The sequence below is a fragment of the Sorex fumeus genome, unplaced genomic scaffold, assembly GCF_029834395.1.
Source record: "Sorex fumeus unplaced genomic scaffold, SorFum_2.1 ptg000122l, whole genome shotgun sequence".
Lineage (NCBI taxonomy): Eukaryota > Metazoa > Chordata > Mammalia > Eulipotyphla > Soricidae > Sorex > Sorex fumeus.
Genome location: NW_026606179.1, coordinates 6,225,756 through 6,251,635, shown reverse-complemented (window position 1 = coordinate 6,251,635; position 25,880 = coordinate 6,225,756). Strand labels below are relative to the sequence as shown.

The following is a 25,880-nucleotide window of genomic DNA, read 5'->3' as shown; positions in this document are numbered from 1 at the left end:
CCAATCCTATTCAGGATGACTCGAGTGAACAGCTTGTAGATAACAGACAATAGGCAGATCAGGCGATAGTTGCCAATGTTGTGGAAGACCCTTCTTGTACAGTAGTACAGTCCTGCTGATTTTCCATTTGGACAGAACCTTGCATTCAGACAGGTAGCGTGTGAAGAGCCAAGCCAGCGTATTGATGAGTACTGATGGCAGATTCTTCAGGTGTTCAGGTCTGACCTTGTCTGGGCCGGGTGCTGTTCATTTCTTTACGGACGAAATGGTGTGTCGGATTTTGGAAGGGAGGACATTGGGAATGACATATCCATCCTGTGGAATTTGTATTGGGCAGGTGGGCGTGGCTATCGAGGAGATCTGAGTAGAAGACATGGATAATCTTCTCCATTGCCCTTCTGGAAGATGTGATAGATCCATCAGGACTTCGGAGCGCAGACATCTTGGTCTTGTAGTTGGTGAAGGACAGGCAGGTGTTACAAATGCTTTTCCCGGCTTCTGCTGCATCTCGCTCTTCTCTCTTTGAGGTCTTCCTTTATCGCATCTCTGCACTGCTTTGTGAGTTCGGACGTTAGCTTGCAGTTGCCTGAGGCATGCACCAAACCATGTTGGCGAATAAGCTCAAGAGTTTTCAAAGACAGGCGTTTTTTTGTGGCTATCCCTCTCTTGCGTTCCTTGCACAATCATGAAGGTGCTGAACCAGTCGATGGTATTCCTCATCAATGTTGTCAACAATGGAATCTTCCCATGATGCAGTTGTCTGCGGCATGCACCAAACCATGTTGGTGAATAAGCTCAAAAGTTTTCAAAGACAGGCGTTTTTTTTGTGGCTATCTCTCTCCTGGCATTCCTCGCACAATCATGGAGGTGCTGAACCAGTCGATCATATTCCTCGTCAATGCTGTCAACAACAGATTCTTCCCATGTTGCAGCAATAGTGCCAAAGAACTCCCAGTTGGTGGTCGTTCTGGGAGTTCTCTTCTTAAACTTTGCAGCCCTTTTCTCCCTGCTCTGTGAAGTAGAATTTTGCATGAACGAGACAGTGGTCCTATCCCGTTTGGAATTTTGGGACAACAGCAACATCGGTCAGGCAAAACCGTCAATTAAATATGATGTGGTCAATTTCATTGTGGAAGCATCCACTGGGAGACTCCCATGTCCAACGTTTAGATTCGGCCTTCTGGAACTGTGAGTTACCATGGATGGTCTTGGTCGACATGATGAACTCAGTCTGTCACCCTGTTCATTCCATTCTAGGCCATGGGTCTCAATGTGGAGTTCTTCGGCTGATCTTCTCGATCCTATCTTGGCATTAAAATCACTGACAAATTGGCCGTCACAAATAAATAAATAAATAAATAAATAAAAATAAAATCACTGACAATGATCTTGTAGAAGGTGTGGTCCTCTTTACAGAACATCTCCAGCTTCATGTAGAACTTCTCAATTTCTCCTTCATCATAATTGGATGTTGGTGCATAGACAATGAAAATAGGCAGTGAGCCACATCTATTCAAGTGTAATCGTCTGATTCGAATCAATCAATGCTCATGGCCAAGTTCGTGCTGACAAAGACACCGACGCTTCTGATGCCTCTTTTCTTCTCCAGTGTCGAAAACGGCGTGATGTGATTGATGCCTTCTTGTCTCAGTCAGACCAATGATGTCTACTACCTCCACTACCCAGCTGCTGCCACGCTTCAGGACGCTTTCCGGACGCTAGGGCTCACATGACTGAAGCCCCACAGAACAAGATAAGTGGAACTCTGAGACCTTGGATTCCAGGATCAAGGGACCCCGGGACAGAGATCCTCTGCTTGCTCTCACCAACCACAGGTGAGGAAGGGATTAAAACCAGGAGCCTTACCCTACCCTGCCCTGTCTGCTTCCACCAACCACCAGAGACCCAGGGATTGGATTGCGCACAGATGACCCACCCTACCCCTACTGGTACTAGATAAATACCTCACCGGCAGACCTCCACTACCTCCACTACCCAGCCGCTGCCACGCTCCAGGACGCTTTCCAGACTGCTGCACAACACATTATAAGACACTTAATACCCATCTTCCAGAATTGCCGCACTATATCTGATAGGGTTTAAATATGGTTTGAACCATGGGAACACCTACAAGGGCTATTAGAGGCCACCCTAAAAGCTTCTATCCCTCTCGGAGAGCCTGGCATGCTACCAAGAGTATTCCGCCCGCACGGCAAGCTATTCGTTGTGTATTCGATATGCCAAAACTAGTAATTACAATGGGTCTCATTCCCCTGATCCTGAAGGCGTCACCAATATGGCAGCATTGAGAAGGATGAGGAAGAAGAGTCTGATAAAATCTCAAGGCCAAACTAGGCTGCCAAAACGAAGAAAGACAAAAATGATTGTCTGTATTTTCAATGCATGTACGCTAGCATCAGATGCATCCAACATCAATCAGCAACATAATAATTCCCAAAAATTCCCAAAATACTAATAAGAAAATTGAAGAAGGAGGTATACATATTAAAGACGGGGGGAAAAAAAGGCCAAAATACAGATAAGTAACATTGCTTGAATAAAAGATCAAAATAAGTAGAACAAAAAAATATTATTAAAGATGTATTACACTAGTGCACAAAACTAGATCCTAAAAATGTAGGTTCAGAATGGGGAACATGTCTCAGAAATAAGAGCCCTGGCACCACACAAAAAATGTTACTTTGAAAGTTTCACACAGACCAGACAATTCTCAATTCCTGCCCCCCCCCCTCGCCCCCACACATGATGGCAATGAAATACCTGGAAGCAATAAAGCCACCAGTCCTAAGTCTGACTGTATCCACCTTGTGGATACAGAAAGCAAGACCTGGTAAGAACTTCTCCAGCACAGACCCTGAGCAGACTGGATAAAAAGAGCCTGAAGGAATTTTCTGGAGAACCCTTGATTTCTTCCTTTAAGTTGATTAATCCTCAGCTAGCCCAGGCCAGAGAATGTTGGACCCATCCTCCAAGATCCAGCAGGATCAAAGGTCAAGAAAAGAAGTTCCACCCACTTAGCAACAACCCTAGCAATGGACTCTTACCTAAATAGAAGCCCCACTTGGGGGCAGGTTGGAGAAGCCCTATAAAAGACACCTTAAACAAAGGAAAGGACACGCATATGCTGCCTGAGCCCACGTGCTGTTTGCACCCACGTGGCTGAGCATATGTGGCGCCCGTATCTCCCCCCTTGAGATGTGCACTTTCATGCTTTCATGTCTAATGCTGGGATGTGTGTAGGGGCTCTCTCCGCCTTTGGAGAAGCCTGGGTTCTCTCTTGAGCACATTACTCTCCACTCTCTTGCACTTTCTCTTCCTCCTTCCCTTCAGAACCTCAAATAAAGTCTGTTTTACTTCACTGCTTGTCTACTCCTGAAATTCTTTTCTGTGATTGAGGCAAGAAAAGAACCCAGTAACTCTGGGTCCTGGGTGGCAGAGACGGATGGGGAAAAAGTGACTGTCTTTCTGTCTTTCTCCTCCCCGCTTCAATAAGCCACCCGTGGGGTCCACCGACATCAAGCTGACTACCCAAAGAACATCAGAATTCACCTCATATGGATTTCCATAATCAAGTATGGGTGTTTGTGAAGATTTTGTTTTAAAATAAATTTGTGACTTTTTACCAGAAAATATTTGATTTGTTTTCCTGTTTTATATACTATGTAAAGTAAGTTTTAAGAGCCCAGATCTAAAATTTCAGCTCAGAAAAAAAAAAAATGGGTAAACAGAAGGTATAAGAACATTAAACTAGGATCCAGAGTCCTACAGGTACAGCAAGCAGGTAGGATATTTGACTTTTATGCAGCAGAACTGGGTTCGATTCCCCAGCATCCCAAATCCTACCAGAAGTGACCCCTGACCACAGAGCCAGGAGTAATCCCTGAGCACTGCTGGGGGTAGACCAAAAATAAAAATAGAAAGGAAAGAAGGTGAGAGAAAAAGAATGTTAAACCATATCTCATCTGAAAAACCAAAAAGCGTGTTAAAAGTCCAATGTTTTGAAAAACATTCTAAATTATCCCTACTAGAACTGAAAACACATATATGCTTTCCCCCCAAAATATACAAGTTAAACTGGGTCCTGGTAGCCTCCACGCTTAATTTATGCTGTCTCTGCAGGCCCACATCCCTTCCCCAGGCCCTCTGCTTGTTGAGCCATTTCCAAGACCTGCATTCACATCCTGTGGTCAGCAACTCTGTTGGATTATAGTTCTGAACATTTTCGGTTTAACATTGGTTTGCCCTATCTCCTCCACCCCACTGCAAGTTTAGATTTACTGAGTAACATTCATCACAATGCTCCCATAGTACTGCCTCGGTGTTTATCTTTAACTTCTCTTTTGTGCTCTGCTTTCCCTATCTGTTAATCACGCAGATTCTTCAGAGGACTCTGGTTTTTGTATTTGTAAATGAAATACTGCTTTCCTCTTTCCTTTATGTCTTTTGCAGTTTACTTTAGAACAATGTCCTTTTTGTATAGACACAGGAAGACAGTTTATGTTATGCTTTTGTAACTTGGGAGTTAACTGACTTATAATATTTGCTCTTGGGCATCTGTCATATTTACTTAATACTCAGTTGCCCTTAGTTCCTAGCACCCCAAGAGAAGGGTCCTGATGAGGGAGTGGATGGATCCAGGACAAGCCACAGAGCTACCCAAGTACTGAAAAGGGACAGACCAAGTGCCATAAAACATAGTAAGTTAAGAGCATGGTCATGGACAAACTCTGTCATGTCCCAAAAAGAAGTAACTGGATAAGGACCCTGCCGAGGTTAGAAAAGACTAACTTGGTCTGAGAACTGTAGTCTGTATATGTAGCGAGACATCCCCAGAAGAACCACCCTTTAAACTTAATATATCTTACTGTGTCCATAGAAAATGACTAAAAATATTATTAAGTTTAAATGGATTTGGATTAAGAAAGGAGAAATATTCCTTTAGATGGAATTAGACCTTTGGGCGGATCTCCTAGCGGGATGAGATTTTGTCCTAGACATATGTTGATTGTTCCACCACACCTATGTGTATTTGCTATCCTCAACCCTTCAGGATTTTCTCTGTAATTCTGTAAGACTGGAGACTGGAATGAGAGGCAGTGGAGTCTGGAATGGGGACAGAGATTGGAATAAATGTCAACTGATCACCAACCAGCCTGGCCCGTTTCATCCTTCGTTCACCCTGCCAGCCAGGGTGGGGAAGCAGCTCTTGGCCACTGAACATTTGCATTGAGCACCCAGAATGTTGAACTCACAAACTCCATTTGCTGCTCCTGGAACCCTGAATCTGAGGCCATGATGCCTCTACTTACTGCACCTAACACTGCACATACTTATATCTCTACCTCTGGGCAAGAACCAGCAGGGAAGGAAAGAAGCAACACTCAACCTAATTACTCAGGGAACAACCCCAGGAGTAAACTACAAAGACTCATCTTCAGAGCATAGCAAACACAATGAGGAAGCTGTGTAAAAGTCCACCAAGCTCAATGAGTGGAAATAATAGCATAGAATATTCTACCAGTACCAAACAGCTCTGTAATCTCTTGGATAATGACAATAGAGACACCATTATGAAGATCTTTAATGAGTTCAAATAAATGATGGTACAGGTAGTCAATAAATCACAAATATGAAAGTGAAAATGATAAAATTCCAATCAGAAGTGACAGAACTGGAGTATGGTAGGTGAAATAAAAAATTCAATGGAAGTCCTCAGCAGCATAGTAACAGCTTTGAGGATAAAATCAGTGAGATCTAAAAAGAGATGCAGGAGAACTCTAGAAAACAACAAGATTAGAGGAAAGTCTAAAGAAGTGAACTGTGCACCAGAAAACTATGATATGAGTTCAAGAGGAACAATATAAGACTCATAGGAACCCTTAAGGAAAAGGAAGGCAAATTTGACAACCACTAAATCAAAGAAAGCATAGATAAGAATTTCCCAGAATTGAGAACATGTATCCAGATCCGAGAGGCCTAAAGAGTCCCAGTAAAACAGACCCAAATAGCCAAATTTCAAGGCACAGTGCAATCAGAATGGTCAAAGCCAAAGACAGACTATGGAAAGCAGCAAGATCAAAGAAGGAACATAACAAAGAACTGCAAGAATCACAGCATACTGGGGCTAAAGAGATAGCACAGAGGGCTGCCTTACTAGTGGCCCACCTGAGTTCAATCCCTAGCATTTCATATGGTCCCCTTAGCCCTGCCAGGAGTAATTCCTGAATTCAGAGCAAGGAGTAAACCCTGAGCATCAACCTGGCCAAAATAAAAGAATCACAGCATATCTATAAATGAAATTCTATAGGCCAGAAGAGAATGGTCAGATATAGCTAAAAGAAATTCAATGAAATGAGTGCCACCAATAATACTCTATCCAGATAGATCAGCATTCAGAATTGAAGGAATAATACAAAGCTTCATGGACAGGTAACAGCTTAGGTAGTTCATAGCTTTGAAACCAGTTTTGCAAAAAACATTAAAGGAGTTTCTTTGAAAGACAAGACAGAATGCTGTCTCTCATATATGGGACTTAAAGATACATAGCAAGATAACATCAAAGGTCCAAAGACAACACAACCAGAGAACTGATCTACACACTTGAGTATGCTGTAGGGACTTGGGGCTAAATTTAGGGACTACTGGGGTTCTTGAGAGCAAGAGGTTTGGGTACACTGGAGATGGGTGTGGTGTTGATATGATGTACATGAGAAGCCATCATTATTGTAAATCATAAAAGTTCAATTTTTAAAAATTATAAATTTTTTAAAAATAAAAGACGAAACAAACTTCTCAATATTTTTCCACTTATGGTTGACCTCTACTTGATTTGATAAATGTTTATTCTTAACTTCCTAAAGGTTTTACACTTTTTAAATAATGAACCAGCGTTTCATTTATTTTGATTATTCATTGTCTATTCTGATAATTTTTTTAAATCAACAGAGATTATTTTACTCTCAATGCAGATACTGAAGTATTATCTATAACATTTCCTAACAAAATCAGCATTGCCTTTTTAGGAAAAAAGTACTTAAACTCTTATCAGCCTATTCAGATTTTCTTTTAATTTTTTAAAATTCTCATTCCTGCTAAATTGTGTATTTGTAGGATTTATCTATTTAATGTAACGTTTAAAACTATATTAACATAAAGTTCTTCATACTATCTTAATTCTGTAAATTTATAGATCTATAAAAAGATATATACAGTTTGGGGAATCAGAGAGTACAATGGACAGGACCCTTGCCTTATACACAGCCAACCTGGGTTCAATGGAAGAAACTTAAATGTATTCAAAATAAAAATGTTGCCTGAGAATCACCTCTATAGGAGATATAGCCCATGTGATTTCATAGATCCTACAACTTTCAACAGATCGTGCCCATGTAATAGTCTATACTTATTCCAGAACAGAAAATATAAAACATGTCTCAATTATATTTATATAATTCTGTAATGACAAGCACAAGAAATAAACTATGAATCTCACATTTAAAAAAATGGAAAATTTATAAATGAGTGAAGATAATAGCACAGAAAGCTCTACCAGTACCAGCTTTGAAACTTCTTGGTTATAGAGAGGGAAATGAAATATCAACACTTAATAATTTCAATACATGGAGCACACACTCAGACACACACACACACACACACACACACACACACACACACTATCCAGCCGTATATTGAACTGTTCCTGGCTTTTCTGAGTTTATATCCTTCGTAAAGAACCAGTGATCTGATGAGCAATCAGGTTTCCTGAGTTCTGTGATCCACTCTAGCAAACTGAAACCTGAGCATCCTGAGACCTTCTGACCTTTAGCCAAGTGATCAAAACACGAATTAAAATCTGGGCATGTGGCTTACATCTAAAATGTAGGGTATCGGGGCTGGAGCGATAGCACAGCGGGTAGGGCATTTGCCTTGCACGCGGCCGACCCGGGTTCGATTCCCAGCATCCCATATGGTCCCCTGAGCACCGCCAGGAGTAACTCCTGACTGCAGAGCCAGGAGTAACCCCTGTGCATCGCCAGGTGTGACCCAAAAAGCAAAAAAAAAAAATAAATAAAATAAAATAAAATAAAAAAAAAATAAAATGTAGGGTATCTTGGGATACTAAGCCCTTTATTTGTGTAATCTGATGTTATTACACAATAGCATCTGAGTAGATAGTAGTATAATTGAATTGAATCTTCTGGTGGTATCCAAGTATTGCTGATGTAGGTAGGCCTTCACATATGATACAATCACCTTGTAAGTGGGTTCACTGTCTTATGACAATAATATAAACTAGTAAACAGTTTTTGAGCAGCTACTAAATCAGGTGTTTTTTATTCTTTCAGTCAATAATTACTGAGCCTTTACTATGTGTGAGGCACCGTTGCATATACCAAAGACTTAGCAATTAACAAAATAGATGAAACATCTATCCCTTTTTAACAGGGAAAGTACTAAAAATAAACAAAAATATATTTCAGAGGCAATATGAATAGACACACAATACATATTTCACATTCTTACTTTCAAGGGTGAGGAAAAGTAAAAGAGCACCAAAATTAAAAGATGATTGTTTTAAAATAAGCAGGATTAAGGGTATGCCCTGCCACAGAGGCAGGGTGGGATGGAGGGGATGGGGGGGTGGAAGGGATATTGGGATCCGTGGTGGTGGTGGGAAATGGGCACTGGTGGAGGGATGGGTATTTGATCACTGTATAATTGAAACCCAAGCACAAAAATTTGTTAAGTCTACAACTGTACCTCATGGTGTCTCACTAATAAAAATTTAAAAAAAAATAAGCAGAATTTTATAATCCACTTATGTGGATGGACATGGAGAATATCATGCTAAGTAAAATGAGTCAGAAAGAGAGGAACAGGCATAGAATGACTGCAATATAAAATACTGTGGAATATAAAATAATACAGTATGAGACTAACACCCAAGGACAGTAGAGACTTGGTCCATGGTTGGAAATCTGCCTCGTGCTGGAGGAGAAGGCAGATGGTATAGAGAAGGGACCACTAAGTCAATGATAGTTAGAGGGATCGCTGAGGATGGGAGATGTGTGCTAAAAGTAGACAATCAAAAACATGATGACCTCTCAATATCTGTACTGCAAGCCACAATGCCCCAAAGTAAAAGGAAACTGCCTGCCATAGAGGCAGAGGGTGGGGTGGAGTGGAGATGGCAGGAAGGACACTGGAGATATTGGTGGTGGGAAAGCGATACTAGAGGAGTGATGGGGGTTCAATCAGTGTATGACTGAAACTCAATCAAGAAAGCTTTGAAACTTTATCTCACGTTGATTCAATAAAAAAATTAAAAAATAAAATAAACAGGCATTCCTGGGGAGGCTTTAGAAGAGTACTAAATGAAAGGAACGAGCAATGAAAGATATGGAAAAAGTCTAGATAGAACATTAAGTAATAAGATTTTGATTTCAATAAGATATATATATAAAGATATGTATATAAAAATATATAAAGATATAGATATAAAAAGATACATATATAAGGAATATATAAAAAGCATGAAAACAAGTGTGGAGAGAGTTAAATGAGCTAGAAGAGCAGCAGTATGATAATGTAGAAGAGGTATGTCAGAATCAAGACACTACTATCGAGTATAGTATATATATCAAGTATACTATCAAGTATATTAGGAAACTATACTCTCAAGTAGGACACAGGGATTCTGAAACTGAAGGTAAAACAAAGGCACTGAATTCTTACAAAGTCATTTTGCCTGCTATAAGGATAAAAGATTGTATGAGACAGGTGAAGAGAGATAGCACAGTGGGTAAGGCACTTGCCGTGCATGTGGCTAAACCAAGTTTGATCCCCAGCACCACACAGATTCCTGATCCTTTCCAAGAGTGATCCCTGAGCACAGAACCAGGATTAAGCCCTGAGCATTGCTGGGTGTGATCCAGAAAAATAAAGGCTGTATGAGAAAAGGAAGCAGGAAAATCAGAGATAGTTAGAGGTGTCTAAGCAAGAAAAAATGATGGCATGGACCCAAGTGCTGAACTAAATGCTACCTCCTGTGATATTAAGAGAAGGAAGGGGTGACCTGTGAGGTGTTCCAGAAGCCAGGATCAGTAGAACATAGTGATCACCTGGGTCAGAGCTCCAAGTACATATAGTAGATAAGGATTCAAAAACTAGTGACCTTGATAAAGAGAGCATCGCCAGAGTGACAGAAAAACGTTATGAAAAAAGAAAGAAGAAAGAAGAAGAAAAGTATCTGCACGCATCTGCCATAGAGGCAGGCTGTTGGGGAGAGAATTGGGGATAGAAACTGGGAACACTGGTGGCAGGGAAAGGAAAGATACACTGGAGAAGCAATGGGTGTTAGAACACTGTACCACTGAAACCTAATCGTGAGCAACTTTGTAACTGTGTTGATTTGAATCTCACTTGATTCAAACTTTTAAAAGGAGAAAAGAAAAGACCCAAAAAGCCATTTATGACTCAAACAGCTAGTAAAGAAAAGAAAGAAAATCTGTTAACTGGAGCAATAGTACAGCAGGTTGACTTGCATGCGGCCCACCTGTGTTTGATCTCCAGCACTGCTCCCGAGCACTGCTAGGAGTGACCCCTGAGTACATAGTCAAGAGTAAGCACTAAGCACCACAGGTGTGGCCCAAAGACAAACAAAATAATAAAATTAGAGGCAACTGATAGCACACAATTCTTACAAGGCATATTACTTTAGGGACAACTGACAACTATTTCAAGACGTTCACTAGATCTTGGATAAATGTGCAATGTCAAGTTTGAAAATTCCCAAAACTTCCCACCACAAAGAAACCCAATTGCTCCAAGCTAGAGAGCTTCGTACTTGTCCCATTTGATCTCTAGTACAGTTCTTTATGCTTATACTTATGCATATACTTATACGAGAATGAAGAGATGCAAAAGCATGAAAATTCTCTTTGTGTTGCTTAATTTGTCTGGGCCATAAAGTAATTATTTCACATTTTTACTGCGAGCAAGAAATACAATAAAAAGCCTTTCTTTCTGCTCCAATTATCCAGCTTCATTACTCCACCAAGAGTTCATTTGAACTCTTATGAACATGTTGCGAAGTAGATATTTTTAAAAAGTGGTAAAATCATTAAACATCTTATTCCCTGCCCTCTGCTGATACTTTAAAAATATCCCATTAATTTCCAAAATGGAAACTCCTCCTCATTCCACCCCTAGCTCAAATACTTTTCCTTTATGACAGCAGAAAGCACTCTTCAGCAAAAAGAAGATAAGAAGACAAGGACCAGGATTCCTTACCTGACAAAATGTCTTCTGCAACTTCCTTTTCTCTTTCCATTTTTCCCTCTAGAGTTGAAATGCAGAATTCATAGCCAGCATGGGCAAATTCCTGTCTGTAACACAAAGATTAGCAAGTTCACCTCTTCACAAATTCTTCTCAATCCTCATTTTCCAGATTTGGGTTTGAGCATTATCAAAAATAAAGTATAAAATGGGAAGAAGGAATGTTTATTCTCTAAAGGAGAATGAATCTGCCATCACTATAAAAAAGGGGGAGGGAGAAGTAATTGGTTTAGTCTAAAGATTACAAAATGATGCTATGGTTTTATTAACTGATATGATAGTTTTCATCATCCTCCCACCAATAGTTTCAGAAAAGTCAGTCTTGGGCCAGAAGGATAGTACAACATGTAGGGCAATTGCCTTGCATGCAGTTGACCTGCGTTCAATCCCTGTCATCCGAAATGGTCCTCTGAGCAGTGCCAGGAGTAATTCCTGAGTGTAGAGCCAGAAGCAACCCCTGAGCATCGCCAGGTGTGACCCCAAACCACCATCCCCCAAATAAGTCAGTTTCTCTATTCATGAAAACCTCCCACCTGTGCAAAATCATATTAATATGAAGAGAATGTTAAGGTCCCCCTACAAGAAGGACAGCAGCTACTTCTATTTCATTTGATTTCTTGAGAGCTTAGCTTCATATTTCTTCCAATCTGTAGGTCTCTGATGAAAGTATCTTTTATAAAAACACAACTCCCAGGCAGGGTATATAGCTGAATGGTAGAGGACATGCCCCTCAGCCCCTCAGGTGTAAGTTTCTGGATTTGATTCCTAGGTAGAAGCAAGACAAAATACCACAATGTCCTAGGGGGGTTGGCCTAAACCTGAGTCAAGTGGGAAGGGCACCCAAGCAAGGAGACTGCCTTCAAACAGAACAAATGCCAACTGCTGTTTCCTGCAGAGATGCACAGAAACATGACAAAAATTCCTTCTCCATGTTGAAGTTCAATTTTGACCTGTGCACTACTATTTTGTCCCTAATTTTCTTCCATTTTGGTGGGGGTTGAGGGGGCACACTTGGGCTTATTCTTGGCTCTTTACTCAGGGATCACTCCAGGCAGTGTCTGAGGAACTGTATGGGGGGCAGGGGATTAAACCCAGGTCGGCTGTGTGCAAAACAAGTACCCAACTCACTATACTACTGCTCCAGCCCCCAACTCTTAGTTTTCTTACTTTAGTTTTATGTTTAGTTTTTTTTTTCCATTTTTCATTAAAGTAGAAAGAACAAAGAACATTTTTCACTAAGATTTTTCTGTTTCTAGTATTTTTGTTGATGTTTAGCAATGTTAGAATATATTGGTTTGTGAATGCAGTCAATCTCCAGGGGAAAAGTTAAGAAGTTGCCATTCATAGGAGAAATTTTGCTGCCACAAAAGTTTCCATCACCAGAACTAACAGATCAGATGTTCCAAATACAGTTTTCACTAAAATGACTGGAATTATTTTCTTCATCAGCAGAATTTATTAGCTTATGGTACGTAGAAATATTCATATACAGTCCACACTAGAAGACACTCAGCAATTAATGTAGTTCTCGGAGAGCCCGGCAAGCTACCTAGAGTATCTCGCCCGCATGGCAGAGCCTGGCAAGCTACCCGTGATGTATTCGATATGCCAAGCACAGTAACAACAAAGTCTCCAATGGAGACGTTACTGGGCCTGCTCGAGCAAATCGATGAACAAGGGGAGGACAGTGACAGTGAAGCTTCTGGGCCAACTGAGGTGGAAAATGGAAGTTACTAAAATGCTGGGTGAATTCTACCTAAGTCAGCCGTGGCAGTTGCACTGGCACAAAGTAACTAAACAGAGTGTGACTATTTTCATTGCAACAAATGAAAAAAACAAAATGTGCCTGTTGTTTAAAGCACTCAGTCCAGGGCTGATGAGATGAATTGTTTTTCCTTTAACTTGTGCACTCTTGAGTCAGACAGTAACTGAGTGCTTGTTCACACAGCACAAAAAGGGGCGAATGCATTTCCTAGCCTTAATGTGGGAGGGGGAAATTCCAATCACTCATAGATTTTCATCATTGTGCAGAAGTAGTAGAAAACCTCATTTACTCCTTAGTTTTATGTACTGCAATATTAGCAAGTTGAAGTTTACTATGAATATTGCTCATCTGTAATTGTGTCCAGTATCTTACTCATTAGAGAGTTCATATGAATTCTTAAAATTAAAAAATTCTTGGAACCGGAGTGATAGTACAGCAGGTAGGGCATTTACCTTGCACACGGTCGACCCGGGTTCAATCCCCAGCATCCCATATGGTCCCCCAAGCACTGTCAGGAGTAATTCCTGAGTGCATGAGCCAGGAATAACTCCCGAGCATTGCTGGGTGTAACCCAAAAATGCAAATAAATAAATAAATAATTCCTCATACTACTAATTTTATTTCTCTATGTATTTTGCAGTTGATATTAGTGCTTGCAATTGTATTAAAATCGAAAGGTAATTTTTAAGGCATACATGGATAAGGATGCCATGTTTTTGTTTTGTTTTAGGGCTGGAGCAATAGCACAGCAGGTAGGGCGTTTGCCTTGCACTCAGCCGACCCAGGTTCGATTTCTCCGTCCCTCTCAGAGAGCCCGGCAAGTTACCAAGAGTATCCCGTCCACACAGCAGAGCCTGGCAACCTCCCCGTGGCGTATTCAATATGCCAAAAACAGTAAAAACAAGTCTCAGAATGGAGATGTTATGGGTGCCCACTCAAGCAAACTGATGAACAACAGGAGGACAGTGCTACTGTGCTTCAGTTTTTTGATTTTGACAAGCTGTAGCACTACAAAGCCCATCTCTTCCCAGGGGAGAACAAATGACCCCATTGTTCTACTCTTTACTTAAAAGAATAGAAGCTTCCCTTCTATTCCCCATTCCCAAATCTTGACGTGATTGTCCTGTTCAACCAGGACACAGAGCAAGAAGTGCTCTAAGATGCTTCTAAGATGCTCCAGTTAGAGCAAAATGTCTACAAACAAACCTAACAGTAGCCTTCCTAAGCTCAGAATCTAGGCATATTTTCTCAGTTTTGTTTCTCTTATATAATAAAATCAAGGGACCAGAGTGACAGTTCAATAGGTAGGTGCATACTATGTAAGCAGGAGACCCAGGTCTGACCCCCAGCACCCCATATGGAATACCACATGTTCCCTGAACACAACCAGGAGCGACCCCTGAGCAGAGCCAGGAATAGCCCTCAAGCACCATCAAGTATGGCCCCAAAGTAAAAATAAAAATTAAATTAAAAAAAAAGCACTTTTGGGAAGAGTGCATAATAACTTATAGATCACTAATGGTAACTAGGTAACTATACATACTTTAATTTCTAGGAAGCAATGAATTAGTCTTACTCTCCAGTGTTTATTAGTTCTAGACTTCTTTTTACTCTAAATTCATACCCCTTAAACATCTAGTCCTCTTCCCTATTCCTCTAGAAAGAGCAAAACTGAAATGCTCTCTAAGTTTAAAGTTTAAAACTTGAAGTCAAAGGCTCTGAGAAGTTCTAGCTAATCTAGTACAGAACTAAAATGCAAGGAGACTTAGCTGGGTCATGCAATGAAGACACTGATATCTTGGGTAACAGGGACCAGTACCAAGACCCTGGTCTCAATGCACATTCTTTTCACTGCACTAGGCTTGATGTCATTCCAAACCTCTGATACCAATGAAAAAGAGAATGATAACAATAAAAAAAAGAAGAAAAACCTAGTCTTAATTCCACCCTTAAGTTTGCCAAAAAAATAAGTAGAAAAGTTCTCTATTTATATTCTACATGTTTCTTCTTTGAATTCCATGTAGAGAGAATAAAAGTCTTCAAGTCTATTGGTATTCCTGACTTGACATCCAAAATTGTTTTCTTGAATTCTCATATAGTTCTGTAAGAATTTAGATTCATTTAAGGCTTTATTTATTTTGCTTATTTGGGTCACACTTGGTGATGCACAGGGGTTACTCCTAGTTTTGCACTCAGGAATTACTCCTGGCAGTGCTCAGGAACCATATGGGATGCTGGGACTCAAAATCCAGGTTGGCCGCATACAAGACAAACGACCTACCCGCTGTACTATTGCTCCAGCCCCAAGACTCAACTTAAGCTTTGAAAAAAAATTTGGGTGGGGGCTTTGAGCCACACCCAGCAATGCTCAAGGCTTACTTTTGGTTCTCACTCAGGAATCACTCCTGGAAGGGTTCAGGGGATTATATAGGGTGCCAGGGATAGAACTGGGGTCAGCTGTGTGCAAGGCAAGGGCCCTACCCACTATACTATCTCTCTGGCTCCTCACCTAGTATTTTTAAATTAGCACTGTCTTCCTATAGTACTTAAAGATCTCCTCTTTAAGATATTTGGCCTCCCATCTAGGGGAAAGGGCAGCTCAGATAGAGAAGGGAGCACCAAATAAAGGGTGTTTGGAGGATCCTCCCAGGAGGGGAGATGCATGTTGAAAGTAGACTATGGACTGAACATGTTTGCCACTCAATGCCTCTTTTGCAGACCACAACACCCAAAAGGAGAGAGAGAACAAAAGGGAATGCCCTGCCACAGAGGCAGGGTGGGAGGGGGGGGGGTGGGGGGGATATTATCCACGGTGGTGGAAAATGGGCACTGGTGGAGGGATGGGTATTTTATCATTGTATGACCGAAACCCAAGCACAAAGATTTGTAAATCTACAACTGTACCTCATGGTGCTTCACTAAAAAAAAAAAGAATTATATAGCAACATGTGTAAGATAATAAAAGGTGTAATGTGTGTATATGTATCAAAACCACACTGTTTTTAATGAAAGAAATTAATATCCACACATTGGTACTTATGTACAATTTTGGGTAATATATAATTTTAAGCTGTTTACAAATAATATGTAATGTTTCAAATATTACATAATGTTGATAATACATTTCTAGCAGAAATAAATATATTGCACTTAAAAAAGAAAAAAAAAAGATATTTGGCCTCCCTAAAACTTAGCTACTAAAGCTTCTCCATATCCTTTAAAAATAGTTCCCACTGAATTAGCCACTGAGATATCCATATAACTGGTTTCTCATTATACCTAATGGGTTTTGGGTCACACCCTGCAGTGCTCAGAGATCATATAATGCCAGTGATTGAAATAGGTTTGGATGCATGCAAGCCTTAAACCCAGCCCTAGCAAAATGGCTTCTTCAAAATGTATTTTCTCCAACAGCCGGAGCAATAGTCTAACAGGTAGAGTGTTTGCTTCACACACAGCTGACCTGTATTCAACCCATGGCACCCCACATGGTTCCCAGAGCACTGCTAAGAGTGATCCCTAAACACGAAGCCAGGAGTAATCCCTAAGCACCACCAGGTATAGTTCACAAAAAATTAAAGGACAAAATTTATTTCCTCTATCTCTTTTACATTGCTTCTCTCTTCTTCTAGGAAGAGCTAAAATTCTAGCTAAAACTCCCATTCTCAGTTCAAACAAAAAACTGCTCAGTTTTGTCAGAGAGCAGCCAAAGTTATGAGGGCTTCACGACTCAATTAGCAAATTAAAGGAAGTAGCATGAATAAAAATAAAAAAGCTTGAAGATTTCAAAGATACACACTTCTGAGTAATAACACCAACTTTAATGAAGACCCAGATTATTATAAAGTAAGTGACGATTACATAATACTCTAATATCAAAGTTTTCTCCCACAGCCTTTTCTCCTGGTCGCTGTCATACATAAATTTTGACTACACTTACCTGTTCTGAGCAGCATATATACTGGCCAGCTTTAGAGAGATTTCAATTATTGCATTGTCTTCCTATTAGAAAAAATAAAATGAAGGAAATACATAAAAAATTAACTTTCCTTATGGATTATAACATCAACTCCTAGACTGACTTTGATCTAAATACCAAAGTATTTATCTTTTTTATTTAAGTAATTATACAACTAGGAATTCCTCAGCTACCGTGACGTTACATCAGTGAGAATCTGGCAGGTTTTTACAAGGTCCGAGTAGGGGAAATCCACCTTTTATAAAAGGAAAAGCACATGCTGGAGATTGAGCAGAATTTTTAGGAAACAAAATTTATCTTTTAAATTTTGGTTTTTGGGCTACATCCAGTGGTGCTAGGGTTTATTCCAGGCTCTGCAATCAGGGATCACCTCTGGCAGACTCAGGGGACCATATGGGATACCAGAGATCAAACTCAGTCAGTTGAATCTGGTTAGCCGTGTGCAAGGCAAGTGCTCTACTTGCTGTACTATCACTCCAGCCCAGGAAACAAGATTATTTTTTAAATTGTTTCAGTTAGGACCCAATTTTAGGCAACTTTCTTTCTTACCTGATGCATGCCTCCTCCAAGCAGATAACTCATTGTTGCTTTGAAAAGTTTTTCTGCCTAAAAACATGAAGAAAAGATTTTTCTTTTACTTAGGTCACATTAGTTATATGATCCTAGATTCTAACTATTAACCTGACACGTGATTTCTTGTAAAACACATACAAATATATATACATATACTCAGAGAAAAGAATCCTTGTGAGGGGAATACAGACTCAAACTGATCCTCTTAAAAACTATTTTGGGGCTGGAGTAATAGCCCAGCGGGTAGGTGTTTGCCTTACATGCGGCCGACCCGGGTTCAATTCCCAGCATCCCATATGGTCCCCCGAGCACCGCCAGGAGTAATTCCTGAGTGCATGAACCAGGAGTAACCCCTGTGCATCACTGGGTATGACCCAAAATGTGAAAAAAAAAAAAACCTACTCTGTGAAGAGTAAAAACTGATTCCAGGAATTATTCTCTTTTTTTTTATCCACACCACTATAATAGAGACTATAAACTGTACCTAATGTTCATTTCCTCTTTAATCTATTTAGTTACAAAATATCAATTTTTAACAGCTCTGACTTATATAATAATGTTTTGGTCCAGAAGGAACATGAATGATTTTTAAATCATATTCTATAAGCATCTGTTTCCCCTTCATCCCATTTTTCTTCTATCTTGCAAGCTGCAGTTAAGAATGCTCACCTATGCATATGAGGGTTTATCTTGGAGGGAACCTGGGCTTCTTGATTACTTTATGGTGCAAAAGTATCCATCCCCATTTTTTAAGTGTTTAGCTTCTTCTGAACAATGTACGAGGGGCACTGAACACTTAATGCACTAAATGCATTAGTCCTTGCTCGAGCGGGCCCAGTAACGTCTCCATTGGAGACTTTGTTGTTACTGTGTCTGGCATATCGAATACGTCATGGGGAGCCTTAATGTATTTAATTAAAATTAAATTAAACTAAAGAGCACTAAATACCCCCTGGTTTGAAGTTTTTTTGTCTTAGCAGCTTAACCTGTACTCAGACTTACAAAGTTCCCTTAAGCTAGTTCTCTACAAATCAAAGTTTTTACAAAGTGCTTTACTTACATTTTCAAGTTGACCCCGCATAAATGCTAAGTTGGCCATCTGAAAGCAAATTACAAATCGTTTTTAGTTTAGAGCACTGTTTTCCTACTTAGTTCAAAACTTTTAAACTACAATTTTCCTGTGCTTTTACCCTCAACACAGACACACACAAATACACATTCACACCTCTCAGAGAGAAAAAGTATGTCACTGATCTGCTACAAACTAATCTCAAACTAATGGTGTGAGAATAAGTATTTGGTTTGTCATCAATAAGCTATTCATTCATCTCAATTCACTCATCAATGAAGAACCAAATGCTAATAATACTTGTTTCTTTTTGGTCTGGGATTGAGATTTCTTATCTCCAGCGATAATTTAAAAATAAAACAAGTTAGGTAATGGGCTAGAGCAATAGCACAGCGGATAGGGCGTTTGCCTTGCACACAGCTGACCCAGGTTCGATTCCCAGCATCCCATATGGTCCCCTGAGCACCGCCAGGAGTAATTCCTGAGTGCAAAGCCAGGAGTAACCCTTGTGCATTGCTGGGTGTGACCCAAAAAGCAAAAAAAAAAAAACAAAACAAAAAAATAAACAAGTTAGGTAAAACAAGAAACAAGAGTTTTAGTATATGCTGAAGGTCAAGAATCTGAACAGGAAAACTAACAATCTTCTCTTGCATCCACCCTTCGTCACCCGTACCTCAGACTGGTCAAGAAACTTACCAAATCATAAGTGTATGTGATGGCCTTCTTGTTATCACTCTGATACGCAAGACGAAGAGCGTCATGCAAAATTAGCTCAGCTTCTTCTGGTTCATCTTTCATGATGCTCAACTGGAAAGAAAACAAAATTAAATGTAAGAAAAACAGATGCATGTGTTAGAAAATAAAATTGGAGGTGGCTATACGATTATTGGTACACAGAGGGATGCCATTCATGAAATAGTTCATAAATTTCTACTATGTCCTTACAGCTATGGAAAGCTATATAACATTTTGGATAACAGATACAAGCAGCAGGAATGTAATTCTTATTTCTTATTTTAGAAGGAAGCTGTCTGGGCCAGAGATAGGGTATTTGCCTTTCACATGGCTGACCTGGGTTCAATCCCCAGGCTTCCCATGTGGTTCCCTGAGCACCGCCAGGAGTAATTCCTGAGTGCAGAACCAGGAGTAACTGCTGAGCATCGCTAAGTATGGCCAAAAAAGTAAAAAAAAAAAAAAAAAAAAAAAAAAGAAGGTAGTTGCTTGCCCTTTATCCCCTTTCCTCTCTTCTTGTAACCTGCCAGTGACTCTGTAGGGCAAATATGCTAGATCACAAATAATGATTAAAGCTATAAAGAAAAAAAAATCAATGGAAAGAAATCATAACAGATCTCTTCTAAATGGGAGTAGGATCCCAAAGAAGTGACAGTTCAACTGAGGTAGGACAGAGAAGAGGCTCAAATAAGGAATTGTGGGGAAGAATAAGCCAATATAACAGGACATGAGCAAAGGCCCTAAAAGGCTATACCAAGCTTCCTAAGAAATGAAGGGCTGAGCTGCAGCTCAGTGAAAGAGCACTTGCTTTGCATTTGTGAGGCCCTGGGTAGGGAGGGGGGAGGAAGAAAGGAAGGAAGAAATGGAGGAAAGGAGGAAGGGAGGGAGAATGAAAGTTCAATCTCTTGTACCACATGGTCTCCCAAGTACCTTTGGATACATTCACACGTGGCGTACAAGTGCACACACACATAGTACACACAGTACACAGGCTCACAAAACACAGGAGCACATACAAGAGTACACAGGTGCATACACACAAAGCACATCGGTGCATGCACAAGGCACACAGGTACATTCATTCATGCTACACAGGTGCACATACTCACAGCACATGTGCACACATGGCACGGAGATGTATGCACATACAGATGGCTTTACATAGGACATGCATATTCAATATGCACAACACACAGATGCATACACATGGCACATATGTGTGCACAGCAGTGACACATGTGTGGATATCCTGCTCCTTCCAGCAGCTCTTTCCTATGTCTCAAGGGCTCTCACTGATGACACCACCTCCATTCCATCAATTACAGTGCCTCTGAATACCCTCTGCCTCCTCTGACACAGCCCTTCACTTCTCTTCTTCACTTGCTTGCTGGGTTGAATATTCTGGCCAAAGTCTGAAAGCAACTTCTGTACTTGAGAGTGGAGCAATTCTGAGAGGTCTTGCAAATGCCCCCATCCATACCCCCATACTCTCATTGCTCTTCGGTTCTCTAACCAGCAGGGCAGCAGCTCATTTTTTTTGTTTTGTTTTGTTTTGTTTTAGGAAAGTGGGTGCCAGACATCAAACCCAGGGCCTCACACATTCTGAGCAAAAATTCTACTGCTGCACCCAGGTCCACCCAGGCAACTACCTCGAATAAAGCCTTTAGGGGAGAGTTCATGAACTGTGGCTCACTTATTTTTCAAAAGCCTCAGAATTGGATGTTGCATGAGAACTTGGACCAGAAGATTTTTTTGTAGGAAACAGCAGCTGGTGTTTCTATGTCCAAACCCGAGACTCAGCAAAGTGAATACGTGAGGATCCCCTCAGGCCTCATAGCCACTGACCTCCAGGTCTCTCCAGTTCCCAGAGCAGAGCAGGTGGGTCTTTACACTTTTGCACAAGCTCATGAGGTCAGTCCACTAGGGTCCATAGGCTCCTGTGCCTGTCTTGCCCACCTCCAGACTGACCCTGGAGCCCCCCCAGCACTAGAAGAGCAAGGAGAGGCCTCCCCCATTGCTTCTCCTTTCCACGACTCTACTCATTTTGTGGGCTTTCCATAAAATTTATGAATCAGTCTCTTTTCTTCTAGAAAACATTTTTCCTGATATTTAATAGGACTCATGTTACCTCTCAGTTTTGAAGACTGATGCACATGCTGGTGGTGGTGTTTCCTGATAGATAGGCTGAAAGGGGGAATGTGTCTCTGTTTCAGAACTGGCAACTTCACCATATCCAGCTCTGCCATGTGAGCCTAATACACTGACTGATGCCGTAAGTTTGGACATCAGCAGTACCTATTTATACTTGCAAGAAACCCTTCTGCTTCATCTGCTTCTTGCTAATGTAACTTCATTAGAGACATTTATTTTGAAGGTTACCCAGGCTTGGAGCTCAGTGAGTTTCTGTCTTCCAGGCCGCGTCGAGCCCTTCCCACCTGCTAACACTAGCTCTTCCTGCATGTCCTCTCCCCATGCTACCATTTTCTGGCTTTCACGTGAGTACCTGTTCAGATCAGATTTTTCTGCTCCAGAGACTGGTAATAGCTGTGATGTGACTTCAAATGCCGTCTGTCCTTCCATGTTGTCCCACCCTTGGCCTTCAGGGCTGCCTGTCCCACGGTTCTGACATCTGTCTGGGAACCTCCCGCTTTTTCTCCTGTTGTCTTTGCCTTCAAGCATTTATGGCTCCTCTGAAAATACAATCTTTGATGAGAATATTATAAATAATTTTAACAAAATAAACTCCATCCTGTACTTCCCTTGAGGAGGAGTTAAGTGTGCTGGCTCACCTCTGCAATCCAATAGGTGTGACACATACATGTACATGCAACATACTGATGATACATACACCCTGTGCACACACACCACACACATCTTTCAGAATAAACAAGACCTGTAGAGTTGCAGGATGCAATACAAAGTGGATTGATTTTTTATATGTAAACAATAAACATTCTGAAATTATTTATCTTGAGGTTAGGGATAGCCCACAGGTTTAATCTACTGGGACTGAAATACAAGGGAGGAAGAGGGAACAGGGTTGGGGAGGACTGGAGGTGGGATTGATGTAGCAGCTGCACAGGGGTTACAACCTTAAAGGTCTAGGCTGCAGTTGGCATCTCAGATCTTGCACTGACAGCAAACAGAAATACAGCAGCCACAGGAGCCACAGCAGGGCTTGCAGAAGCTGGACTGGCAGCAGCCACAAGAGCCACAGCTGGAGGAGCAGGCTGGCATACAGCAGCACATAGGCACAAAGCAGCTGGAACCACAGCCTCCAGAACAGCCATAGCAGCCCAGAGTTCTGATAGGTGAGGTGGAGGTCAGAAGTGCAAGAGATAGAGCAGGAGAAGGTTGCATGAGGAGTATCCTCAGGGCAGGGCCTTATATTCCTGCAAGTCAGGCAAGCTCTGGGCATGTGGCACTTCCCAGTGGCCATTCATGGCATCACCAGAGAAACGACTTTGTTGATTTAAAGTCTAAATTACCCACACTACTGCTATAATTAATAACACAGCCTGTTTACCTTTTTATTTCCTCTAAAGGGGGAAGTGGCAGTTTATGACATTTCATTATTGAGGCAACAGCCTGGGGACCCTCAGGTGTGAAGGGTCAGGTTCCTCTTTCTTTTGGTCTCTGACCTCCTGCATGGATGTAATGATCAGGTAAGTGAGGGCTTTAGCCAGTAAGTGAGGGTATCCTGGGTGAATGAGGGTCTATCAGGTAAGGGACTCTACCAGATGACTGGGGAGTGGCAAGAAATTTCTATTTGATTTGAAGTGGGGAGTCATTATGTAAGAAAGTAGTATGATCTGATATATATAAAAATCACTGGCTATTGCATGAAAATGGAGTATGAGTAGGGCAACAGGGTGTGACAGTACTACTTTGTAGGTTGTGGCAACATGGTACAGCAATACCTTGAGAGAAAGAAAAGATGCAGATTTGAGAGAAATTGTTGATTTGGTAGATTTCATGCTGGACTGTAAGCGTTTGAAGGACTTAAAACATGTGGTATAAGTAAGGCAACACAAGTTTTAAGAATTACTATGAGGTTTCCTGGATGAGAAACTAGCAAAAGATGATGAAAGATATAGATGCTAGCAAAAGATAGTGAAGGAATATGTTGGGAGCATTTAAGATCAAAAATTTGATTTTGCACTGCTGGGAGTGACACCTGGTGCCACACACTGATTAAAAAACCAGGCCACAGAGATGGTACCGGAGGTAGGGTGCTTATCTGTGGCTGACCCCAACTGAATAACCTGGCACTGCGCGAGGGGGTGGCTGGAGGAAGGTGAGAGGGAAATTGGGGACACTGGTGGTGGGAAATGTGCATTGGTGGAGGGATAGGTGTTGCATTATGGTATGACAGAAACCTCATCACGAACAGCTTTGTAATGGTCTATCTCACAGATATACAATAAAAACTTTTAAAAAGAAAATAAAAAGAGAAAAAAGAATTTGGTTTTGTCCCAAGGACAGAAAAACATTCATTCAAAGGACATGTGCACACCACTATTCATTGCATCACTCAGTATAACAGTTATAATTTGGAATCAACCTAGATGTCCAACAAAAGATTAGTGGATCATGAAGATGTGGTATATGATGCATAGTGGAATACCATGCAGCTGTAAGGAATGATGAAACCATGCAATTTGCTGCAACATAAATGGAACTGGAAGATATCATATTAAATTAAGTAAGCCACGAGAAGGATAAATACAAAATATTACTTATAGATATTTAGAGTATCTGAAGAAGAAAATGTAATGGTTTAAAGGGGAGATGCCTCGGCCCCAGAGTATAGGGAGCAAAAGTAAAGAAATAGAGTGAATAAAAAGGGGAGAAGTAATAGATGAGGAGCAACAGGGATGGGGTCAAGGTACATTGGTGATGTTAAGGAAAGATAAAGCTAAATATCCAAACCACAGAATCAACAATACTGAAATCATGAGACCCAAACTTTAATAACCAAATTTAAAAGGTGCCTATTAAGGGGCCTGCAGGAGGTGCCTGTCAAGATGGGGTGGGAGGATAGGAGAGGGAAACTGGGAACACTGATGGAGGGAAGTTGACACTGGTGGCAGGACTGGTGATGGAATATTGTCTGTCCAAAACCCAACTAGGAATAACTTTGTAATTCTGTGTTTTAAATAAAATTAAATTCTGAGGGGTGGGGGGGAAGGAATTTGGTTTTGGATGTTGCACACCTAATACTGTCAATCATACTTCCCTAAAAATAATTAAATCCTTATTACAGATAGTGCACAGCCTACAGGCCTTAGGAAAAAATACAGCAATGCAAATTTGTAGATATTCTAAGAATGTTTCCCATCTTCCTTAGACTTATTTTGTGTTCACTGCAAATGAACACTTTGCAATGAACACAAACAGTAAATCATGTGGTTCATCTGAAACTAATAGAATGCTGCATGTCAATTGTGCTTCAAGTAAACAGTTTGGGGAAGATGGCATATCGACATCCTACTGCAATATCAGAAAAGAACAGTGGATGTTGTATCAGCCAGAAAAGGTGAGAAACAGAAGCGAAGAGGAAACCTGGCAGGGGTGGGGGCTGGGAGCCGGGAGGTGGAGAAAAGGCAGGGTTGGCGCAGAACCAAGCCGCCGAACCACTGCAGCCACTTGCATTTTCAGGACGCTGCACTCGGTTCAAGACTCTATTTGATTTGAAGTGGGGAACGCCCGCGTTTCCAACTGGGCTGACAACCGCTACAAAACACTTCGCTAGGTCTGACTGCATGAGGAGGGACGCCCTACGACACCTTCCTCTGCACGCGAGACTGCACGGGTTCCCGGCAAGTCCTGGGAAAGAACAGCCCTCGGAGGCTCCCAGGGTCCCTCCCGCCATAAGGCCCGGCTGTCCCCGCGTCCCCAGCGGAGCGTCCGGAGCGCGGCCAGGGCCGCGGGAAGCTCACCTTGGCGCGCTTCAGCAGCCGGATGATCTCTGCCTCCGTCTCGTCCGCCGCCGCCCCCGAGGCCACGCCCTGCCGCTCCTCGGTCTCCGAGAACCACGCCAGCGCTGCGGAAGGGGCTTAAGGTGACCGCCCGCCCCCGGCCCGCGCCCCTCACCTGCCAGCGCTGCTGAAGGGGCGTGAGGTGACCGCCCGGCCCCCGGCCCGCGCGGCCCACGCCCCTCACCTGCCAGGAGTGGCAGCAGGCCCGGGCCCCGGTCCTGCGGCGCGACCCGGGCCCGCGGCACCGCCACCTCAGGGGTCTGGCGCCCCGCCGGCTCCGGGACCGGGCGCGCGGAGCACACCTGGCCGCGTCGTCCCCCGGCCCGCAGGAGGCCGCGGCCCCAGAGGGAACGCAGCAGCCGGGACATTGCTCAGCCGGCGTCCGCCGCGCCCCGCCCCGCCGGCCGGACCCGACCCCGGCAC

The 25,880-nt window shown here is 41.9% G+C and overlaps 1 protein-coding gene across 2 annotated transcripts in view; it reads right to left on the bottom strand.

The window, feature by feature from the left end:
* The window catches only part of TTC19 (tetratricopeptide repeat domain 19), a 38,863-nt gene extending 13,022 nt beyond the window's left edge, over positions 1-25,841 (bottom strand). Inside the window, exons 1-7 of one of the 2 annotated variants that reach the window (XM_056135734.1) lie at positions 25,642-25,841; positions 25,419-25,522; positions 19,441-19,551; positions 18,736-18,774; positions 17,652-17,708; positions 17,064-17,125; positions 11,314-11,408 (exon numbers count right to left, since the gene is read on the bottom strand). In XM_056135734.1, coding sequence (XP_055991709.1) covers positions 11,314-11,408; positions 17,064-17,125; positions 17,652-17,708; positions 18,736-18,774; positions 19,441-19,551; positions 25,419-25,522; positions 25,642-25,825 — 652 coding nt within the window. In that variant the 5' untranslated portion in view covers positions 25,826-25,841. Of the gene's footprint in view, positions 1-11,313; positions 11,409-17,063; positions 17,126-17,651; positions 17,709-18,735; positions 18,775-19,440; positions 19,552-21,979; positions 22,126-25,418; positions 25,523-25,641 lie in introns of those variants that run through there. The other variant, XM_056135733.1, reaches the window with a different exon arrangement.
* Between the last annotated feature and the right edge of the window lie 39 nt (positions 25,842-25,880).